We start from the raw sequence: 19,730 nt of genomic DNA on the forward strand, positions 1-19,730 counted from the left end.
ACCGTTGCCATTGCCAGCACGGTGAACAATTTCATTCATACCGCGTACGTTTCGTTTGTTTCCAGCATATCGTGCCACATATCGTTCCTCTGGCTGTTGCATGTTACCGCGAGGAAGCGAAGCGTATTTATCAGCCAAACGCCTTTGAAGGTGTCAATTATGTTGAAGATAATAAATCAATGCTTCATTGTAGCAGCGTTGAGGCTGTCGTATCTGAGTTTATATGGAGGGAAGATGGACATCCCTGCAACACCGTAGGAAGAGCCTGGAACGCATGGACACCGATCGGTAGTCGACGAAGCGAGCAACAATGATGATCATTTTCTGCTGACCCTGGAGTGTGTGGTCGACAAAATACACGCCTTCCAGAACAGTACATCCTACGGCCTCCATCGCCAAGATGACATCGTTTAGTTCTTTTTTCTTTCTTCGCGCGATCGTGTGTGCAGCGCGCACGATGGAGTCATGTGGGATTTTTATACCACTGCTTTTGAGTCACAACTTCATAAGGTCACGCTGGTACCGGCGATCGGAACGAGTTCGAAGTTCGCAGATGTCCGGAGCATCTTCACAACCGCACCAGAGTGTAACGCATGTTTACACCGCCCGTGCCTTGCAACGCGATCGCACAGACAGACACTCCGTTGGCAGATTGGCTAAAGGTGAAACTGGTTTCGTTCAATCGGTCCGGTACGCGCATCTTCCTTGACATCTCGGCCCGGCTCGTTCGGGGCGGGAGTCGTGCTGTTTCGCTCATAATGTTTGTGGACGAAAACGGTCGTAATTGATAACTTGATTTCTACCCAGGTCCCCGGCTACAAGCCGTATCCGTTTTGTTAGGAAGATTCTCACATTCGCACACCGTTGGTGCTTGCTCTATCGATCGCTACCGTTAGGAGCATTGGTTTGAAGCATACCGAGGGTGAGTCTATCAGTCGCATGGAAACACCTTTTCGGCATTAGAATTCCCCGCTGACTGAACGGAAGGCAATAATTTGTCGTACGATGATGATGATGTTGAACCGTTGGTATTTCCCCATGAATGGACCGAATTGTATTCGCACAAGGAAGGACAAATAAGGCTTCGACTGGAAAAACGTTCATTAGAATTTATCATTAATTTAGATTTGAATGCTTTGTATGGGATACGATACGATTGTGCGAGAACAGTGCGATAGCATTTTTGATTTCATTTCAACTAACTAATGATTTCCTGACACCTAATCAATGGTTTGGTTTTTTTTTGAATTTTTTTTTTCTCTTTCTAGAAAGTACTTTAACATTCATAGAAACAGTTTACTGTTTTAATGATAAAAAATAACTTGTTAAAGCTTTTTGAAAAATATATCATTGTTAATTTTGCATGCACAAAAATCGGTTAGATAATTCAATTTATAAATAAAAAAATAATAATAAAATGTGATAAAAGTCAGAATTATTAATTATTATAATTAACCCTCCCGTAACCCATTTCTTAAGCATGATTACCGAAAGGTTATTGTAATAATGCAATCAAAATAATAAAATAAAATCTATAATGATTATTCTTTTACTCTTTACTACTTGAACCGGTTATATTTACCACCCCATGAACCCGTTATCGCGCTGCAAACTGTCGAGATCATCCAAAATGAAAATAAAAGTGGCTTAACTTACCAGTGCCCGGCTACCCCTATACTACTTGTCCACCTTCTGTTTCGTTGAGCAGAGCCGCTTGTATCGTTCAATCTGTCCCCGAGATGCACCCCTTAAACGAAGCGCCATGGAGGTGGCATGGTGGGATACCGTACCGTGCTGTAGCTGGCATCGGGTAGCGCCCTCTTTTCATGAGCTACGTACTCCAAACAGACCCCAAAACGATGACGCCGAAATGCCACGACTGGTAAGCAGTTTAAGCTGGAGAGAAAACAAAACAAAACCAGAGGGAGGGAAAGATCATCTTCACAAGCCCGTTCACAGCTGCAGTTACTGTCGTATAGCCGGCTTCTTCATGAAGCGGTGCGACTATGGTAATAATAACAATAATCAACTACCTTCTTGCTCGCGTGCGACTCTCGGCTAAGTTGTACGAAAGTGCAGAACAAGACGAAAACAAGTGGAAAGGGGATGTTGTATGTGCGGATAAGTTTGGGGTCGTGGTAAATTTCGTGGTCAGTCGGTGTGTGGGGACCGGTCACTGTACGGGAGTGTGTAGCGAAGATCACACCGACGACACTGCTAAAGGGACGCCACTCGGACAACGCCACTACATCCCTGCCCATTGCAGATCGCAGACATCACCAGCACCAGGAGTGGAGGTACCGACATACTGCACGAACGGCGTCAATATTCGGCGACGATCCTCGTACCAGACGGCTTGCGGATATAAATATCTCCCACGAAGAAGCCTCCCATCGACAGAACGAAACGTCACCACGTCCGAGCAGGATCGCAGCCTTCGACGCCTTCCTGAGAGTGTGACTAAAGCGTGACTCGTCAAACGAAGTGTTATATTACAGCGCTAAATAGATAGTGTGTGTGTGTGCTAGAGAGTGAGAAAAGGATTAAAAGATTGAATAAAAAACCCCGGGAAATTTGTATAATGAAAGTGATCGTAAGTTTAGTGGTTGGAAAAACAGATCAAGATCAAGTGTATCTAAGAGCTTCTGTTTGTATACTTTTCCCCGTTTCGGGTAGATTATCGTCTGTGTGGTGCTGTTGGCGTTCGGTGGTAGTGGTGTGGAATGTGCACCACAAGGACCGGCCACCGAGCCAATTCCCATTATTCGGCAGGAGCAGGAGGTGAATCCGGATGGTAGCTACAGCTGGAGCTATGAGACGGGCAATGGTATTGTGGCGGAAGAGCAAGGATTTTTGAAAAATGCTGGAACCGAACAGGAAGCACAGGTAAGATTAAGATGAGCGAAACAAAAAAGAACGTGCTAGTGTCCCTTAACTGGTTATGAATATTTTTTGGAGTGGAATATTTATTCTAAATTGTATGAATTTTAATTGTAAAAGTGCAGTTTTAAGTGTGGCAAGGAATCAAAGAGCACTGAATATAAAAACAATTGTAAATTTTTCACTGTTTTAAAGTGATTTTAATGGAAAAACTCATGGGAAGCATTTAAACTATTTTAACTTTTATTATAAAACTAGCTTACCCGGCAAACCTAGCTTTGCCCTTAAACATGCGTTTTGTAATTAAAGCAAACATTTTGAGTGTTCAATCTTGATTCGTGTGGCGTTATTAGAGTGGCGATTAGAGAATATCGTTGATTAATTGAAAATTATTTAATTATTGATTGCAAATTATTGATCCATTCTTAATGCAAATGATATTCCCAGTCAAAGCAATTTTTCTTCTTTTTTTGTGGCTGATCTTCATCTGCTACTTCAGGGGGCATTTCTGCCTTTCCTTGACGATTGCGATTTGACTCAGGTACTTCCGTGTAAGGCGCCGATTCCACATGTACTACTGAGCCTCAATTCACTAAATAGCATTACTTAATTATTCACACACTTGCTTTTTACTTATTTATCACTTACTCTACGCTTTAATGAATAAAATTGCACCAATAAATCGTCATGTGTACCTACTTTGATTGATATATTCGTTAGAACTTTTTTGTTTCGGTAGTGTTCAACATTACTCGTGTTGCAAAAATGGCTATGCCTACTTGATAACTCCCGTAGGAAAAACAGAAAAGAACTCATAATATTGGCCAGAGGCCACCTAGCGAAATGAAAAATAGCGCTAAACCTATTCTCATATCTAACGAACCTTCAGCGAAAATTTCATACAATTCGGTTCAGCCGTTTAAGAGGAGTTTGCACACTAACACCGCGACACGAGAATTTTATATATATAGATACTGCAAAGTGATCTTTAAAAAAACAGTTTGATTTGTTATGACCACTTATCAAAAAATTATGTAGCAAATTCGTGACAATTCTTAGTTATTTCAATTTGTTTAGTACCAATTGGAATGAATTCTGTGGAACAAAAAGTGAAGATATTAAAAAAACTACAAATATTTATTATTTAATTTTGTATTTAATCACAAAATTTAAAAAATAAATAATTTAATATAACATACTTTTTCTTCCTCTCAAACCTTAATTTACGAAATGTCATATTTATTTCACCCATTTCTCGATACCATATTTTCCACCGAATAATCACGCTTGATTGTGTTCTCTAAATAGACAATTAGAAAATCTTTTGGCACGACCCAGTTTCCCTTTTTTTTTTGCTTTGTAACGAAACGGCACCTTTATGTAAGAGTTATCGGAAATTTGAAACGCACCACTGATTGCATCGATTAAAGCAAACCGAACCTACCCGCCCCAAAACGCTCGCAATGCGCAATCCACCCTCAATTGCTTGTCGTCCATTAATCAAATCTGCTTTACGAAGCAAACATTTATAGTTTCTCTTTGGGCCCCCCCACCTTTAGTTGCCCTGTGACCCACCTCAGTGTGCACTTCATCAGTGAGATGAACTTTTCTTTCTAACAACCCTCCACCTCCCCCCCCACACACTCCACCCCCCGGGGGCCATTCTCTTCTGCACCGTTTGCGCTGGAATTTCTAGCTTACTGAGGCGCGTCCCTAGGTCACGGATGTCACTGCCAGCCGGGGGAATGTATGGTGACGCTTTTGCGGTGACACGATCCCATCAGCTGACATGCTTTTGACGAGCTAGCGATGCAATGGTTGGTGAGCCTTCAGCTTGATCGAATTCCCTGTTCGATCGTGCATCACCAAACAACCCCGGGGACTCCAATCAAACAGGATCCAGATCCGAATGGTCGCATGGATTAGGCGCTTCTGGTTGCGCAACGATTGTTTCTTTTTTCTTGGCTGGGATCGTATTGACCCGCCCGAATGAATGGGCCAGTGGGATGGAGGGAGGGTGCAAAAATAAACGAAATAAACGACAGCAGCACTTCGGCAAAGGTTAATTGGCTTCCTTCTGTAAAGTGTTGCCCTGAGAGCTGTCCCATGCTGGGTGCGGGTGTTTTTATTTAGGTTTTGAGTAACGGTTGCTGTCGTTTTCGTGTCAAATATTGGCCAAACATTTTTTTTTCTTTGATGATCCAATTGCCAATCTATGCAATCCGGTCCCACCCCCCGGGGACGGGGAGGGCAATGATCTGAAACGCCCGAAGCGAACGATATGGTTCAATCTGGTTATGATATTTTGGGCGCCATCCAATAAAAGTGATGTTGCAAATTTACTACAACAAACGCTTGTGACAAAGCTGTAGCTGATTTCGTAGTAGATCGAGTTTTTTTGGTATGTGTTATTTCCTCTGTTGACTATTGCTAACTTCTCTCATCTTGATTCTCATGCTAGATGATGAAACCATTATCAACACTCATCTGTTGTACCAAAATTTCACACTGAGCATTAAGTCGATAGCTCAAAGCGTAAGTTGATATTTAATTGCACAATCTCATCGGTGCAAATGAAACAGTTACCGCCGGGTGCAAGTCGGTCGGCATTTATCGCTGTCGATGAATTGCGCCAGTGGCTTTTGCGCGTCGTCACATTTATTGACCACGCTTTTAATCCCACAACCGTGCGCTTCAACGTGCGGTACACGCAAAACCTCCGTCAAAGATCGATTGCAATTGCGTGGAGTATCGCGAAGAGCAGAACAACCCTCTTGACCGGTACGATGCGTGCGCGTACGAGCAAAGGATGAGTAATTAATTGATACTTTGTGGTCGGTATGATGCCGATATCCAACGGTGTCTGCGCTCAATCCAAACCCAGACTCGTCCTTCGAACGTGAGCACGCCTAGTCCTGGTACGAGGGAAGGTTAAACGGTGCGAAAGGTTCGTCGCTTGATCACTAACCAGCTTCTTCGTGTCGTGCAGGTCGCTCAAGGAGAGTATTCGTACACGGCACCGGACGGGCAGATCATACGGGTGCAGTACATTGCGGACGAGAACGGTTTCCAGCCGCTGGGCGACCATCTGCCTACACCCCCACCCATCCCACCGGCCATCCAGCGTGCGCTCGAGTACCTTGCCAGTCTGCCGCCGAGCGATGATGCTTCGCGGAGGTACTGAGCGGGGAGCGAAACACATTCCCACCCACAACTAGCACGTAAAACAGTCTCATCAATCGCATACATAGTGTTAAGCAACGGTACAGTTGAGATAAGGAACGAGAACTGTAATGCTCACCCAATACGATTGTACAGTCCCGTTCACATACACCGTGGTATGTAAATAAATCATAACGTTTTCTCGTATTTATATCCAATAATCGTATAATATTATTCTTTTCACGATATATCTTCTCATAAAAAGATGTTGCATTCAAACAAAAAAAAGCGATATCAAACTACTAATCATCAACCAAAACATGGCTTCATCATTATCGCACAGTTCGCATCAGTGTCTGATTTGGCGAGCGTTATCCTTCAACCGGGCCAAGCTTTTAACTAATCTCTGACACAGACCGATAGGCTTTTTGCTGCCCATCAAACTAATCACACTTAAGCATCCTTTATTCGATACCGAGCGCGTGCTTCTAAGCACTCTTGTGCAAGCTTTATTCTCGCACGAGACCACCACCTTCCCACATTTCTTCAGACCGTCTGATCATAAAACCTACCTCCATCGTGTGTCGATCACCCGATCGTACCATAAACCAATGGCGAAACGAAAAAGGAACATTTTAATCTCAAGGCAAGTAGCATCGGATGCCGCACCGGTGGATGAATGAACTATGGTAAGATTATGTGGTATTGGCTCGTTCTTTTTTATGTTGGAAGGTGTATCGATTTTCGTACGTTGCAAAGGTTTGTTTTTTTTTTGGAGATGAGAATGTGGGGAAGTCTTGCCGTGTGGCGCCTTCGTCGTACTATCTGCTAATCATACAGTGGACTAGTTGGACGCACTATGGGAATCTGAATACAATTTAAATAAAATCTTCTATTTTTTTCATAAACGAAAATATGTAATTTACAAACGAAATATTTTGATGAACAATAGTTAAATGTTTTATATAATATTCTAACGAAATATTCTCTATAGATGAACAATAGAGTTAAATGTTTGATATTCTATTATTGTCGCATGATTATCAATGAAGCCCAACCGAAATTTGAAAAGTTGCTGGGAAGCAAAGTGTTCGCACACAAAGGAAGATTTAAGATAAAAACACAATTTAGAACACAAAAAACACACTTTAAAAAACAATTTAAAATTAAAAAAAAACGAAAAGCTTATAATTATAACTTATCTACATTTTCAACTCAAAACAAGCTCTCCTGTGAAATTGTTTAATTGAGCTTATTTTTAAAAATAAAAGCTTTAATGAGCTAACTTAAAAAATAATCGCTGTTGCACCAGTATAGAAAATATTCCCAACAACGTTAATGCTTCCAATAGAGAAAACAGTTCTACACGACAGACTGGGTATCGATTCCCATCCCGATCTCCCTTTCGTGGCCAGGACTGACTCTCGTGGCTACGTGGTAAAAAAAAGTCTAGAAATCTGGAAATGGTCGGCCAGAAATGGTTATTTGACTCCAATGAATACAAACTACTAAAATATGCAGGTAAATACATATTTTATTCAACTATGAGTAATAACTTGAAAGTGTTTAATCTGATCGATTTTTTTCCTATACTGAATCATAGCAGCAATTAAGATGTTCGAATAAAATTAAAGCCCAAAATAAAACATTAACTCTTGTTTAAGTAAACACGAAATTTGAAATAAGCTTATCACAGTGTGCACCAGTAGGATCGCGTGAAAATAGAATAATTCTCGAAGAAATATTTCTTCACCAAATTTAACCCGTCACCGACCAACCTTCCCTACCAACCCGGTCCCAATATATGTTCGGATACATTTCTTAGAAGCGTGATGAATTTAGCGGCACCGATCCGGTGTTTATTAATTGTTTTGATTATGCCCACTAGAAGGCTGTACATCCGCCGCTTTTGGTGTTTTTGGTGGATTATGAATATTCATGAGCCCTAAAGAATATTTACGGCTGGGCGTTACCTGCGTGTTTCCGTCCCGTAATCCTGTGCTGGGCCAGTTTAACGATGGCGCGTTTTGCGCTCGTCCAGGATGTGTCTATTCGGTACCGTACACCATCGACTAATCGGCAAATATTTTACATCGTTTAACTTAATTGCCTTCAACACGGCTTCATCTGGCGCTATCGAACCGGATCGGTATTGGTCAAGCGAAAAAAAATGGCACCGACACGCATAATTTACCTGCGCGCCCTTGAATGGATGCATTTGGGAGGCTAAAATTAGTTGTTCAAGGATTCCGAACGATGGTCGTCTTTTGTGTATCAGTAAAGAAAACTGCATTCCTTTGCTTAACATATCAACTTAAGGTACAGTAGACTAACCCTCGAAATCGCATTACAAATTGCAGAGAGTTGTTAGAAAATGTTTAACCCTGCAACAGCCACTTCATGCTCACGCGTGTGCCAGATCATGACGATTTTTGGGGTGGCATCTTGTGTGATCTTCTTCTATCGGCGCTATTGTTTGTCGCTGCTGCTGCTACTACAACTACCTGTCAATGATGCAATAGCCCCTGACGGTGATGGTCCATCTGCCATTGATCCGGTGGTAATCAAATCTTCCGACTGTGGAGGGTGTCGTTGAAACTTATGCAAATTTGATCTAACGAACAACTTGTTTCTAGGCCCTCCCTTCCCCTCCCCAATCTCGCTGTCTGTTTTCCTCTTTCTTTCTGCACTGTTCGCTTCTAGCATGAATGCCGGGGGAAGTATCCCGAGTAGGAGGGCGTTAGATGCGCCTTATGGTGATTTGCTAGGACACACAACCGGACGCTGGCTCGCTTGAAACGATTCCAAATACAACCCGAACCCAACGCCCGAACGAGGCAGGCGATACGAAAGATTGAAGATACACAACATAGAGGGAAGAAAGAAAAAAATAAACCGAAAGACCGTTGCCGTACGAAGCAATATAAATAGCCAACGCCTTGCTGGGGCTGCTGCCAGATTTCTGTACCAAGCTCGACGACCAACAGTAGTGTGTTTGTGCCCGATCTCTTCTAGCGTGACGTAAAAGCATAGAATCATCTTCCGCGTCCCCATACTCATGGTGAACAAAATGAACAAGGTGCGTAGTGTTGGTGTGTGAAAGTGACTTAAACGATCTGTCCGCGAAGAACTTACTCCATTAAGTGCCAAAATAGATACTAACTGTGTGTATGTTCGTTTTGTTATTGGATGTTTTAGCTCGCTTGTGTGCTGGTGCTTGCATTAATTGCATCTGTGACGGCCGATAAGGATGCCACCGTACTAAGGCAAGACTCGGAAGTCAACCCAGACGGTTCGTATCAGTACGCGTACGAAACATCTAACGGGATCGTAGCCGAGGAACAGGGTACACTGAAAAATCTCGGCGAAGAACAGGCACAGGTAGATAATTGGAAAGGAATTTTTATAAACCAGAACACAGACTTACAACTTTTTTAATTTACCTATTTACACGTAATCCCTCGAAAGGTGGCACAGGGACAGTACTCCTATACCGATCCAGATGGTAACCGTATCTCACTGCAGTACATCGCAGACGAGAATGGATTCCAGCCGCAGGGTGATCATCTGCCAACGCCACCACCCATCCCGGAGGCCATCGAACGTGCGCTTCGACTGCTGGCAAACCTTAGCCGAAACAAGCGTGGTTCCGTATAGTAAATAGCGATAGTCACACACACACAGCGTGCCGTAGATAGTGAATTAGGTTTAGTGATACAGGTACCGGGCACTTGGCAGCAACTAGTCATGTTTCTGAAGCGTAAAGTGACAAGGAAATAAAAACCATCGTTTGATTAATGATTTGCAGGCGTACAAATATTCATAATTGTATAATTGTATATGATATAGCATATCATATTCAAAATAAGTCGCTTAAGTCTAGCTGCCTTATTGTCTTGCTCGCAACAAACGACAGGGTTCGTCACTTATACGATCGTTGAACTCATTCGTCCCGTTTGAGTGAGTGTGCAGAGAAAGTAAATCTTTTCCTTTATTTTCAGTTTGTTTGATCTTTGTAAGCTGTTTGTATGTTTTGTTTTCTACCACAAAACAAAAAACAAGAATTTCAACTCACAGCCGAATAAATCGATCCTCCCGCCCGCCTGAACTTGACATTGGGTATCGCTTAAAATGGTGATCGCTTAGGCAAACATATAGCTTCGTGACGTGGTTTTCGTTTTGTTGCTTTTCGATGCAGATGAGATTCGTTATAAAAAAAAAAAAACCCCGTTCCAGAAGGAGACGATGCAATCCGTAGCGACCTTGCGCGTATCGGAGCTTAATTTTATGCTACCCGAGCCGATACTGACCCACAAAGATTTATATCCACGGCATCCAAACAACAAAAAAAAACACCGTATAGTAGTAATAATAATGCGTATCATGATGATGACGAAACGGGTGGCCTTCGATTTTCCGGTCCCGCATATCGACGCGTACCATACGTCGATATGCTAAACAAATCGCTGAAGATCCGCGGCTCAACCGACCACACGGATGGAGGCTGCGAGGCCATGAAATCTTGCCCAACCTTGAATTCCGGCCGAAGATCCGGTCCGTGATGATGGTGCGCGAGGAAGTAGAGTCGTCTACGGACAACGGACCACAGTTTGCCTCTCTTCATCACCGCCTCTGACGGGTGGTTTTTGTTTGGTTTGTGTTTTCGTGGGCGTCCATCGTACGCGCTCGATCGATGTGCTCCTGGTGGGAACTTTAAAAATAGACACTGAGAGGTGTTCTTACGATTAAAGGAAAGAAAAGCAGATAGAAAGAGAGAGATAACGCGAATGGGAGAGAAAGTGAGTTGTGTAGTGTAATTTTATTTTTATTTTTGGCTGGTTTGAGTTGGCGAAAAGTTTGCTAATTTGGATGAGACGTATGATGGCTATGAGATCATTTTACCATTGCAATACACATATGTAAAGAAATGGTGACAACTCGTTTAAATTTGAGTGTAAGGTAAGTTATATCATAAATCTTTTATTTGTGTTATTGTCTGTTGGATTTCTCATAAAGATTATTATTTGCTATATTAACTTTTTTTTCTATTTTACATAGCACCTTTACTACGAAGAAGCTTTACTGCTTTGTAAAGAAAAGAATCATGTCTTTATAATTTTTTTTCAACATTTAACTAATAATTCATTAATCATTTTTTCTTAAGAAGAATTATAGTGCAAATGATATTTTGAAGAAAATAGTTTTAATTAGAAAATAATAAGAAAATAAGCTTCTAAGCTATAAAGTTGCAACCATGAATACTGCCCGTACGAAAAAAAATATCAACACACATATTTAGCACAAAAGATTAGAATAACAAATTTTCGTTATATATATACCAGCAATTAATCCAAAACCTTGTTAGTTATCACTCTAGTTTAACGATACAAAAATTCAAATGCACAGACACTTGTCATACTACGTACGATCACAATCAAATCTCAAGAGCAACTAACGCACAATAGGATTAGATATCATTCATGCACATCTGCTGATGGATCCAATCTTATCGAATCGTCACTATTTTAACACACTTTACGAGCCATACCACACGCTTTACCGGGCGCCTCCAGCAACAGGTCAATCTGGTTTGTCAATTGACATTCGGTGGCTGGATAATAACTCTTACCCACACCTGAAGGCACGAGCAGAAAGGTGAAAAATATCGAGCATTTTTGTAATAAATTTAACGTTCTTTGCTTGTTCCGTTTGCCATTGTGGTCAACTGTACTTGGCTGTTGTACATATGATTTCACTCAATGTTCATATTTACCGGATTCCGGGAAGAACCAACACCTTCGTAAAGAACTTTATTTGCATCAATTTCAAATGAAATAAATTCATCAACTCTGGAAAATATGACATTTTCTTTTTTTACTCATGATCTTCGCTAGTAGAGCTTGGGAGTATATAAAAAGGAAGATTATATGGAATGGAAATTAAACCTGCTTCGCTAATAGAGCAAAGTAGTGCTCTTGTTGCAACGTTTTGTACTTAACTATCAAAGGCACGCCACAGACATAATGCGCCTCCATTTGGTAGGTTTTATTAGAGTGCTATAATAAGTGTGCTGAACTCTAACTACTTCCCTTTCCTCGTTAGAGTCTTTTTCTTCTAGGCATTGTATTGGTACTTGTGTCAGCACAGAATGATGGGAAATATAGACCATCACCTAGTGAACTAACCACTCAGCGGCCACGCTACCGGCCGTACGTTGATGGGAGATACCTGCAGTATCCGTACAGCCCTTATCGTTACACGAACGATCAGCGATATTACAACCGAAACGATGGTCGCTATAATCCGGTCAACGATGGTAGATACGTACCAAGGAATGATGGCCGTTACGTGCACGTAGACAACCGGTACAAGCACATCGAAGGACCCAGCGGCAGTGCGGCTGGTCGTCAAGGATCTTCGGGAGGGGCCGGTGGTGGAGCTGGTGGTTCAGGTGCTGGAGGAGTTCCAGTAGCCAGTAGAGCAGACTTCAATGCAGCCGAACCTAGTACAACTACATCACCGCCATCTACATCACCACCTACCCCTGTACCAACGCTAGCCAGAATTGCTCAGGTTAAGGTGGCTCCAAAACCAGCCTACGCTCCAGATGGATGGAACATCATTCGGCTAGAAAATCAGGTTGAAAAAGATGGGTACCACTATGTGTGAGTAAAAAAGCCATTGATTTCGGAAGCAATTCAAACATTTAAAAAACACCCTTTATTCTATTCAGATTTGAAACGGAAAATGGCATCTTGGCCGAAGAGGCGGGACGCATCGAAGACAAGGGCACGGCCACGGAAGGACTTCGTTCGCAAGGTTTCTATCAGTACGTCGGTGACGATGGAGTCGTCTATCGTGTCGATTATGTCGCCGATGGGAATGGTTTCCTGCCGCAGGTACGATGAGTCAATCGGCTTAGCGGTTTCGTGACTAATGTGCACCGTTGATTATAAATGCGAAATGATTAATTGTTTCCGTTTCTTCCACGCACAGGGTGATCATATACCGAAGGTACCGCCAGCGATCGAGAAACTGCTGAAATATTTAGCCGCACAGCCAAAGTGAACAGCTTTACAGAAGCAATCAAATTGAGAGATGTTCATTTGGGCGTTTATACTTAATAAAAGAAATAAACTAAAGGACAAATTGAATATCTTGTCAATCATTAGCAACTGTATCATATCAGCACTTAATGCAATCACATGACAGTTGTAAAGATAAATTTATAGCATGCTAATTTCATTTATAGCATAGAGATGAACAAATTTACTCCAGACAAATCTTCTAAAAAGTAGTATTAAACAATTGAATTTAACTACGATTCTTCGATTAATTATTTGAAATTAGAGTAATAAAAATTTAACAGTTGTTTTGAACTATTTTCTATAGTTCATGATCTTTTTGTAAACTTTCTTAACACCGTTCTACATGTGAACTTTATATATAAATGATAACGTTTAGACACCTGGCTTGGAAAAAATGTCTTTTCTTTATTTAAAAACCTACAATTAGTAATGAGACATGTAGGTGATGTTCAGAATAACCATAAGTTTTCCAATCGTGTACTAAATTACTGATAGAATCGTTGATTTCATACCAGCAAGAGCAAAGTGAAAAATGCAAAGATGCAAAGAACCAGAAGAAATGGTTATTAGTTTTATAGAAACTGGAGTTGTTCTATCGGTTGTTTGCTTAAGTAGGAATAAATAAATTAAATCAAACGTAATGATGATGATAAATTACAAGACACATATTTCATTCGTCAAACACTCTGTGTTTGCGCTGCCGAAAATAAAAACAGCAAAAACAAATAAATAATAATAAACAAAAAATATCCTTTACACAGACAAAAAGTATGTTAAGGATTTATGTTAACGGATCATCGATAAGTTTGAAGGTTTCATGTCAGCTCGTCAGCAAGCTTACTTCGAACGCTGGTTGCCTACCCCTGTTATAGCTAATTTTGCTGCGCCTAAATGTATGCTTTTATTTGCTTACTGCTCACGAGATGAAGAACCAGCATACTTTCTATTTCAATTTTTTTTTCAAGAATTCCACATAATCTTACTGTTTTCTGCAGCATTATTTCATGTTTCTTCTAAAGCAAATGATACTGATAAAAACACAATAGTTATTAAATGAAAAGCTGTAAAAAAGTTTATCTGTTAGCGAAAGAATTGATTTCTGCGAAATCTAAACGAACATTTTATACACATTGGCATGTTTCCGTGCAGTTGTTATACTCGCTAATGGTATAAACGTGTTTATTTTAATCGTTTAATAAAGTACAAGATTTAGGAGCAAAATATTCGGAGATTTGCTAGCTTTTCTGCTAAAGCTGTACCGTTCATTTTCCCCAAAAACAAGTGCTGCCGTTACGAAACCGAACGTACCATTAGCCACCGACAAGGTTACATATTTTCGCTACGAAAGAAATACGTATTGCCTTTTCGTAATAAAAGTCAAACAGCACGGCATATAGCAACTTATCACCGTATAGCGTTGAGTGCTCCGTATCACCGAGTAAGGAAGCGAACGAACACACACTCATAACATCATTTTGGGGACACAACTTTCAAAACATGAAAATCACATCAAAAATGAGGTACGGCTCAAGGATTGTAAATTGATGTATGCATCCACGCGAAGACCACCTCCGGATTGGAGATAAATTCTGCACAATTGTAATGTTCCACCATTTATAGCATTCACTCAACGTGTGTTAAAGCGCACTTCCCACGATCAATCGATTGGTGGTAGGAAGCGAAGGATGTCCCTGTGCATTCTATGTAGCAAAATTCAACGAACTCATCGTTTAGCCGCAAAGGTCGTCTGTATCCTTCACCGAAAGTGAGCATCGAAAGTGACTCGATTTTTCTGTTACAAAACAAATCCATTCATAAGCGTTCATCGCGATGATTTGTCATCTGATCGCTAGACAAAATGATCATCAATATTACCGGGCGTTTAATAAATGCTACTATCGCTGCTAACCTCGCCGATACACGTACCGGAGATTTGCCCGGGGATAATTCTGAACGATTTTATGACCCATAAAATCCGTACACATCTTATTCTTCCGCTTCATTTGCCTTATATGTAAATAAAGCTATAAAAAAGTGTTAAATACGCGTGACTTCTGCATTTTGTTTGGCACAGGTTTGAGAGTGATGTAGTATGACACCAAAACGGAGCGCATTCTCAGTGGCCACGGTATATGGCACCGTTGCAGGGGCACTACTTTCTATTCGACCCGCCGTCAGTTGCCTTGACCGTCGTTCACTTTGAACGGCCTTGCGTAGCCTTGCATGTGGTTTATCGGTAAGCTTTAACTACCGTTCGCTCGATCTTCCTGAGGAACGACAATTTTTGGCTCCCAAAGATGCCCTCAATTTCATTGAGTAGTTCGAACGGAAGGAAGCGCCATCGGTGCCATAGATGCCACCAGTGCCCCGTTTTGGGCAGAAACGATTGAGCGCAATTATCCTTAAGTCTACTCGTACAAACAAGCACGCGAAGTGCCTGGGAACCATCCCCCAAGGGACCGACAGTGGAGATGTGTCGTTCCCTCAATCGATGGTCTTCGGAGGGCAATAAACATAAACTTTTTACTGTCATAAGTTTTCGCGCCTCTCGCACATCACATGGCGCGGGAAGGCCGTACCCGTACTGCCGCCGATTTGGCATGGCATTCTCCGCGTACGGTGGACACCTAGGCGACAACCGACCATTGTGTGATCATACTGGCGCCTCCCACCGGGGACCGAGGGCTTGGATAGTTGTATTTAATAGGAATTTTGCCGCAGCTTCAGTTTAGTTTGATTTAATCAATTACGGACACCGCAAGTACGCGCAGGCGAGTTACAGTCCAGTGCCAGTGATCATCCGCAATTCCCGTCGCAATGCAGCACTACAGTTCAGCTTCCATCTTAGTGAGTCATCGTGGTGTGCGCGATAATAATGCGCGATAGTTTACGATCCTCTTTCGGTCCACGACTGGCTGTTAAGAATGTCAATCAAAGGTGGTGGGATGCGTGGGATGGTGAAAACTTTTTCCCGCCCTATTACCCGTTCGCGGAGATCTTGCACGGAAACCGATCAAGCTCATCGTCAGCGGCCTTGTGGTTGTGATCCGTAGTGGCACAATGATTTACGTAATGTGTTTGTTGTGTTTGACTGACTGAATGTGCCTCCGGAATTGATGAACACGCTGAAGCGTTAGAACGATTGCATGTCACCATGACTACCATGCGTTCAGTGTCCAGGAATGTGTGGAATGTCTTCCCGGAATACATTTGTGATGAGGTTTTTTCTGTTTTTTTTTACCTCGAATTGCAGATTTGCCTCGTGTTGGTGTACAGTGTTGTGCGTGGTGCACCGAACGATGGAAAATATAATCCGAGAAAGTACAGCAAAAATGGAAAATATGTACATAGAAATGAAGGTGAGTATTGTTTAATATTGGTGCTTTTCGAGTTAAAGGAATGGAGATAATGAATATGTGAAAACTATCCCAATAGAACATAAAAGCTCCATTCGTTTATCTTCAATTGCTCTGTTGTGAAGAAAATGCGATGAATAGCGATCTTCATGAAACTCGTGGTTTGTGTCTAACATGATAAATTCAAAGAAAGTGCTTTACAGCGTAATATAAAAATTAAGCTTATAATTGCTTTAGTATAAGCTTATAATTTGCTTTTTTATTTAATAAAAATAGTTTCACTGTTAATTATTATCTCAATACATATAATAATTTTATTATAACTCCTGTCCATTACCCTCGTTGAAGTCTTTTGTCTCTTGGGATTGCGCGGAACATCAATTTGCAAGCCATGGTATCACATTCCACAGTGTTCTATTTTATTGTTATCAAAACAAGTAATTATAAAACCATTACATCAAAGTACATCAAAGTTTTCATTTTCACTCAATTCAATTATGATATTTCTTATTGCTTATAATAACAAATGTCCCCGCAGTAACAGTAATTTGAATCTTTCTGCATGGAAATACTGAAGAAAATATTCCTACCAGAACTACTGATCGCTTTATCTTCAAGGTTCTACCAATATGAAGATTGTTGTAATGGTTTTCTTGTTAAAAGTCTGATATTTCTTCTGCTATGATGCAGTTAATAACATTTCTTCTATACGAGCATATGCTTAGAATCTACTGAGGCTTAGATTCTAATTAATTTAAGCAGATGTTTCCCGCAACAGATGCCAATTTAAAATCAATTGGATCTTTCATCATAAATTTATAAACTACAGCAAACATTAACCATCACATTCAAAGATTGTGTTTTTGATTTAGTTATCTACTCAAAAAAAAGGTGACATTTTGATACGTCTCGGCAATAAACTACCAACGAAGCTTGTCCCATGCTAAATCATGCGGTAATATTTTGTTCCAAATTATTAATCATAACTTGTCCGGTTCTTCCACCGCAGGAAATACGCAAACCAATCTAATTTCACCTGAGCCAACAAAGTAGATAAACTACAAATTTATTTGATGTGAAACCACGACGCGTTTGCCGAGCGTTTCAAATCAAGATAATGTGCTCGCCGGATGGGGACCGGCCAGTCAGTTCGCAACCCTTTTTGGAACGACCCGGTTGAACACTGGTAGGAGCGCGGCCCGTCTGTCGACTGCTGAAATTAGCATAATTTGTTTCTGATTGGACATCATAAACATTTATGTTTAAAGGAGTTTTCCGTTCAGCTCCACAACGCCACGCCATGCCTTTTCACTGCTAAACCATACGTTGTTAATGTTAATTGTAATGTTAAAAATTGAATTAAATCGTATCGGATTAATATATGGCGGAGGTGAATTATGATTTTTCAATAATCCGTGTAATTTAGAGACGACATGTGTTTAACGAGCGAATATGATATCTTCTTCCATTCGGCATAGGAGATTACGTGGAGGATCTGAACCGGTACCGGTATGTGCATTACGATGATGGCGATCGGGGCAGATACTTCCACATACACATACCGTATGATGGTGGCTATGGGAATTATGAAGGTGGACACGAACCTTACCGTTTCCCACCGTACGATCCGGCGGGAGAATATGCGTAAGTTGATCCTTTTGTGATGGGAAACTATCTTAAGATATTGAAGATATTGTACACAATGTTTTTAATTATAGGGAACAAGTGAACAAGTATTCGTACGATCCGTTCAGAGCGAACTCGTACGACATTCAGAAACCTTCCATCTATCTTGAGTACGGTGTTCCCTCCGTGTCGGAAACAAACACCGCATCCAGTGATGTGCGGAAGTCGTTGCTTCCCGGTCCAGGCACGGCGTACCTCCCAGTACCAGAATCGGACGAGCTGGACGTACGCAAATCGCTACTTCCCGGTCCCGGAACAGCGTACCTGCCCGTACTAACGTCCAAGGAGCAAAGTCTTGCGATCGGTTTGTCCGAAAAGCGAACGAAAGTTCTTCCCCATCCGAACAGCATCGATGGAATCGATCACCTGACGACGACGGTCCATGATAGCTCGGTGCGTGCCACAACGACACAGTCACCGATTGAGACGACAACCGTCCCTAATATAGGTACCGATCGGCCGGCCACCGATACGCTGCACAACCAACCCTGCTTCGCAACGAGCGGCCCGCTGAAGCTTGTCACCAAAACGTGACGTTTGAATGAAAGCTTCGGCAAGCTTTCGGATGACCGCCGCATGCCGCCTAATACTGCGATGATCCACTTTGTTAGTCTGATAAGCGAATGATCTGTAGTTTTTTGAAAGTTGTTGCCCCACATAAACATATCGCCACACACAAAGTCAAAGTGATGATGAAAGATCGACACGACCTTGTCGCCACGAGCCGCTCCATAATGGAGTTACGGGAAGGGAATGGGAAAGGAAGGGGAAGATGATCTTGTTTAGATGAAGGAAAAATTACCACCTTAAATATCACCGATGGCTGAAGATGCGACCCCCGATGGCTGGTATGGGTATGTATCGGGAAAACGACCACCTGGGCATCGTAAAGTACGGTGACAAATTAACTGCTTCCGGTGCGGTCGGCTAATGAGTTGAGTAACACTGGACGACAAGATAAACGGTGTCGCATTTGACCAGAGGGTTTGATTTATGCAAATCCGCCCGAAAGTGCCTCCATTGTGCCACCGTGCGGTGACACTGAAACGTGCGCCACACGCTTTGGGGCCATGCTTTGCCTCAGGATCTGCCCCGTGTCGTTGGTTGATGAGGTGTTGCCGATGAGCAGCTTTTCTGATCGTCGCTCATTTGCTCGTACTACTGCTGCTCGTTGCCGTGCTTGTTCGCAAACAATACGCCCACATCATTATCGTTAATATGGTTGATTTGCATGTTTTCTGCAGGCCGCTAACCACGAACGAAGAACGCTCATAATCAGCAATGGCTAGGACACGAGATGGAGTTGAGCTTAGATAGCTTAAATGTCAAGATCGCACCCGCACCCACAAACGATTTTCCATCGATTTTCTCCAGCCAAACTAGATCATTGTCTGGCAAGGAAGACACATGAAAGCCATTCTTGATCATCATCCTTATCAAAATTCAATTGATCATGCAAAATTAAACACACTGCCGCAGGTCTTCCCAACCGTACTCTCGAAAGAACAGATCGTGTATCGTAAATATCACCCCCAAAGCTACCTATTTTAAGCTTGAC

At 41.8% G+C, this 19,730-nt stretch overlaps 4 protein-coding genes across 6 annotated transcripts; all 4 read left to right on the top strand.

The window, feature by feature from the left end:
- Nucleotides 1-1,994: 1,994 nt before the first annotated feature.
- LOC125760487 (endocuticle structural glycoprotein SgAbd-8-like) lies at nucleotides 1,995-6,900 on the top strand. Its single transcript, XM_049420650.1, has 3 exons — nucleotides 1,995-2,593; nucleotides 2,677-2,886; nucleotides 5,870-6,900. Exons 1-3 carry the CDS (start codon nucleotides 2,582-2,584, stop codon nucleotides 6,062-6,064), a joined length of 417 nt encoding a protein of 138 aa, XP_049276607.1. The 5' UTR covers nucleotides 1,995-2,581; the 3' UTR covers nucleotides 6,065-6,900.
- Nucleotides 6,901-8,881: 1,981 nt separating this feature from the next.
- LOC125763662 (endocuticle structural glycoprotein SgAbd-2-like) lies at nucleotides 8,882-9,843 on the top strand. The gene is made up of 3 exons (XM_049427008.1): nucleotides 8,882-9,121; nucleotides 9,241-9,423; nucleotides 9,511-9,843. The coding sequence occupies exons 1-3, from the start codon at nucleotides 9,101-9,103 to the stop codon at nucleotides 9,697-9,699; spliced, it is 393 nt and encodes a 130-aa protein (XP_049282965.1). The 5' UTR covers nucleotides 8,882-9,100; the 3' UTR covers nucleotides 9,700-9,843.
- Nucleotides 9,844-11,962: 2,119 nt separating this feature from the next.
- LOC125763656 (larval cuticle protein LCP-30) lies at nucleotides 11,963-13,196 on the top strand. The gene is made up of 4 exons (XM_049426998.1): nucleotides 11,963-12,080; nucleotides 12,145-12,707; nucleotides 12,776-12,941; nucleotides 13,039-13,196. The coding sequence occupies exons 1-4, from the start codon at nucleotides 12,066-12,068 to the stop codon at nucleotides 13,108-13,110; spliced, it is 816 nt and encodes a 271-aa protein (XP_049282955.1). The 5' UTR covers nucleotides 11,963-12,065; the 3' UTR covers nucleotides 13,111-13,196.
- A 2,633-nt stretch (nucleotides 13,197-15,829) lies between these two features.
- LOC125763657 (uncharacterized) lies at nucleotides 15,830-18,858 on the top strand. Of its 3 annotated transcripts, none has more exons than XM_049426999.1 (4): nucleotides 15,830-15,977; nucleotides 16,384-16,488; nucleotides 17,958-18,130; nucleotides 18,205-18,858. In XM_049426999.1, exons 1-4 carry the CDS (start codon nucleotides 15,948-15,950, stop codon nucleotides 18,704-18,706), a joined length of 810 nt encoding a protein of 269 aa, XP_049282956.1. In that variant the 5' UTR covers nucleotides 15,830-15,947; the 3' UTR covers nucleotides 18,707-18,858. The 3 variants fall into 3 exon arrangements, with proteins under 3 accessions (XP_049282956.1, XP_049282959.1, XP_049282958.1); XM_049427002.1 differs by having other exon boundaries at nucleotides 15,831-15,977; nucleotides 16,384-16,489; nucleotides 17,968-18,130; XM_049427001.1 differs by having other exon boundaries at nucleotides 15,844-15,977; nucleotides 16,384-16,489; nucleotides 17,965-18,130.
- Nucleotides 18,859-19,730: the final 872 nt, after the last annotated feature.

Source organism: Anopheles funestus, chromosome 2RL, assembly GCF_943734845.2.
Source record: "Anopheles funestus chromosome 2RL, idAnoFuneDA-416_04, whole genome shotgun sequence".
Taxonomy (NCBI): domain Eukaryota; kingdom Metazoa; phylum Arthropoda; class Insecta; order Diptera; family Culicidae; genus Anopheles; species Anopheles funestus.

Coding starts and splice junctions, on each gene's coding strand:
- LOC125760487 (XM_049420650.1), top strand. Junction 2,887..5,869: donor GAACCGAACAGGAAGCACAG/GTAAGATTAAGA, acceptor CGTGTCGTGCAG/GTCGCTCAAGGAGAGTATTC.
- LOC125763662 (XM_049427008.1), top strand. CDS start 9,101: ATGGTGAACAAAATGAACAAG. Junction 9,122..9,240: donor TGGTGAACAAAATGAACAAG/GTGCGTAGTGTT, acceptor TGGATGTTTTAG/CTCGCTTGTGTGCTGGTGCT. Junction 9,424..9,510: donor TCGGCGAAGAACAGGCACAG/GTAGATAATTGG, acceptor ATCCCTCGAAAG/GTGGCACAGGGACAGTACTC.
- LOC125763656 (XM_049426998.1), top strand. Junction 12,708..12,775: donor AAAGATGGGTACCACTATGT/GTGAGTAAAAAA, acceptor TATTCTATTCAG/ATTTGAAACGGAAAATGGCA. Junction 12,942..13,038: donor GGAATGGTTTCCTGCCGCAG/GTACGATGAGTC, acceptor TTCCACGCACAG/GGTGATCATATACCGAAGGT.
- LOC125763657 (XM_049426999.1), top strand. CDS start 15,948: ATGCAGCACTACAGTTCAGCTTCCATCTTA. Junction 16,489..17,957: donor AATATGTACATAGAAATGAA/GGTGAGTATTGT, acceptor CTTCTTCCATTC/GGCATAGGAGATTACGTGGA. Junction 18,131..18,204: donor GATCCGGCGGGAGAATATGC/GTAAGTTGATCC, acceptor TTTTAATTATAG/GGAACAAGTGAACAAGTATT.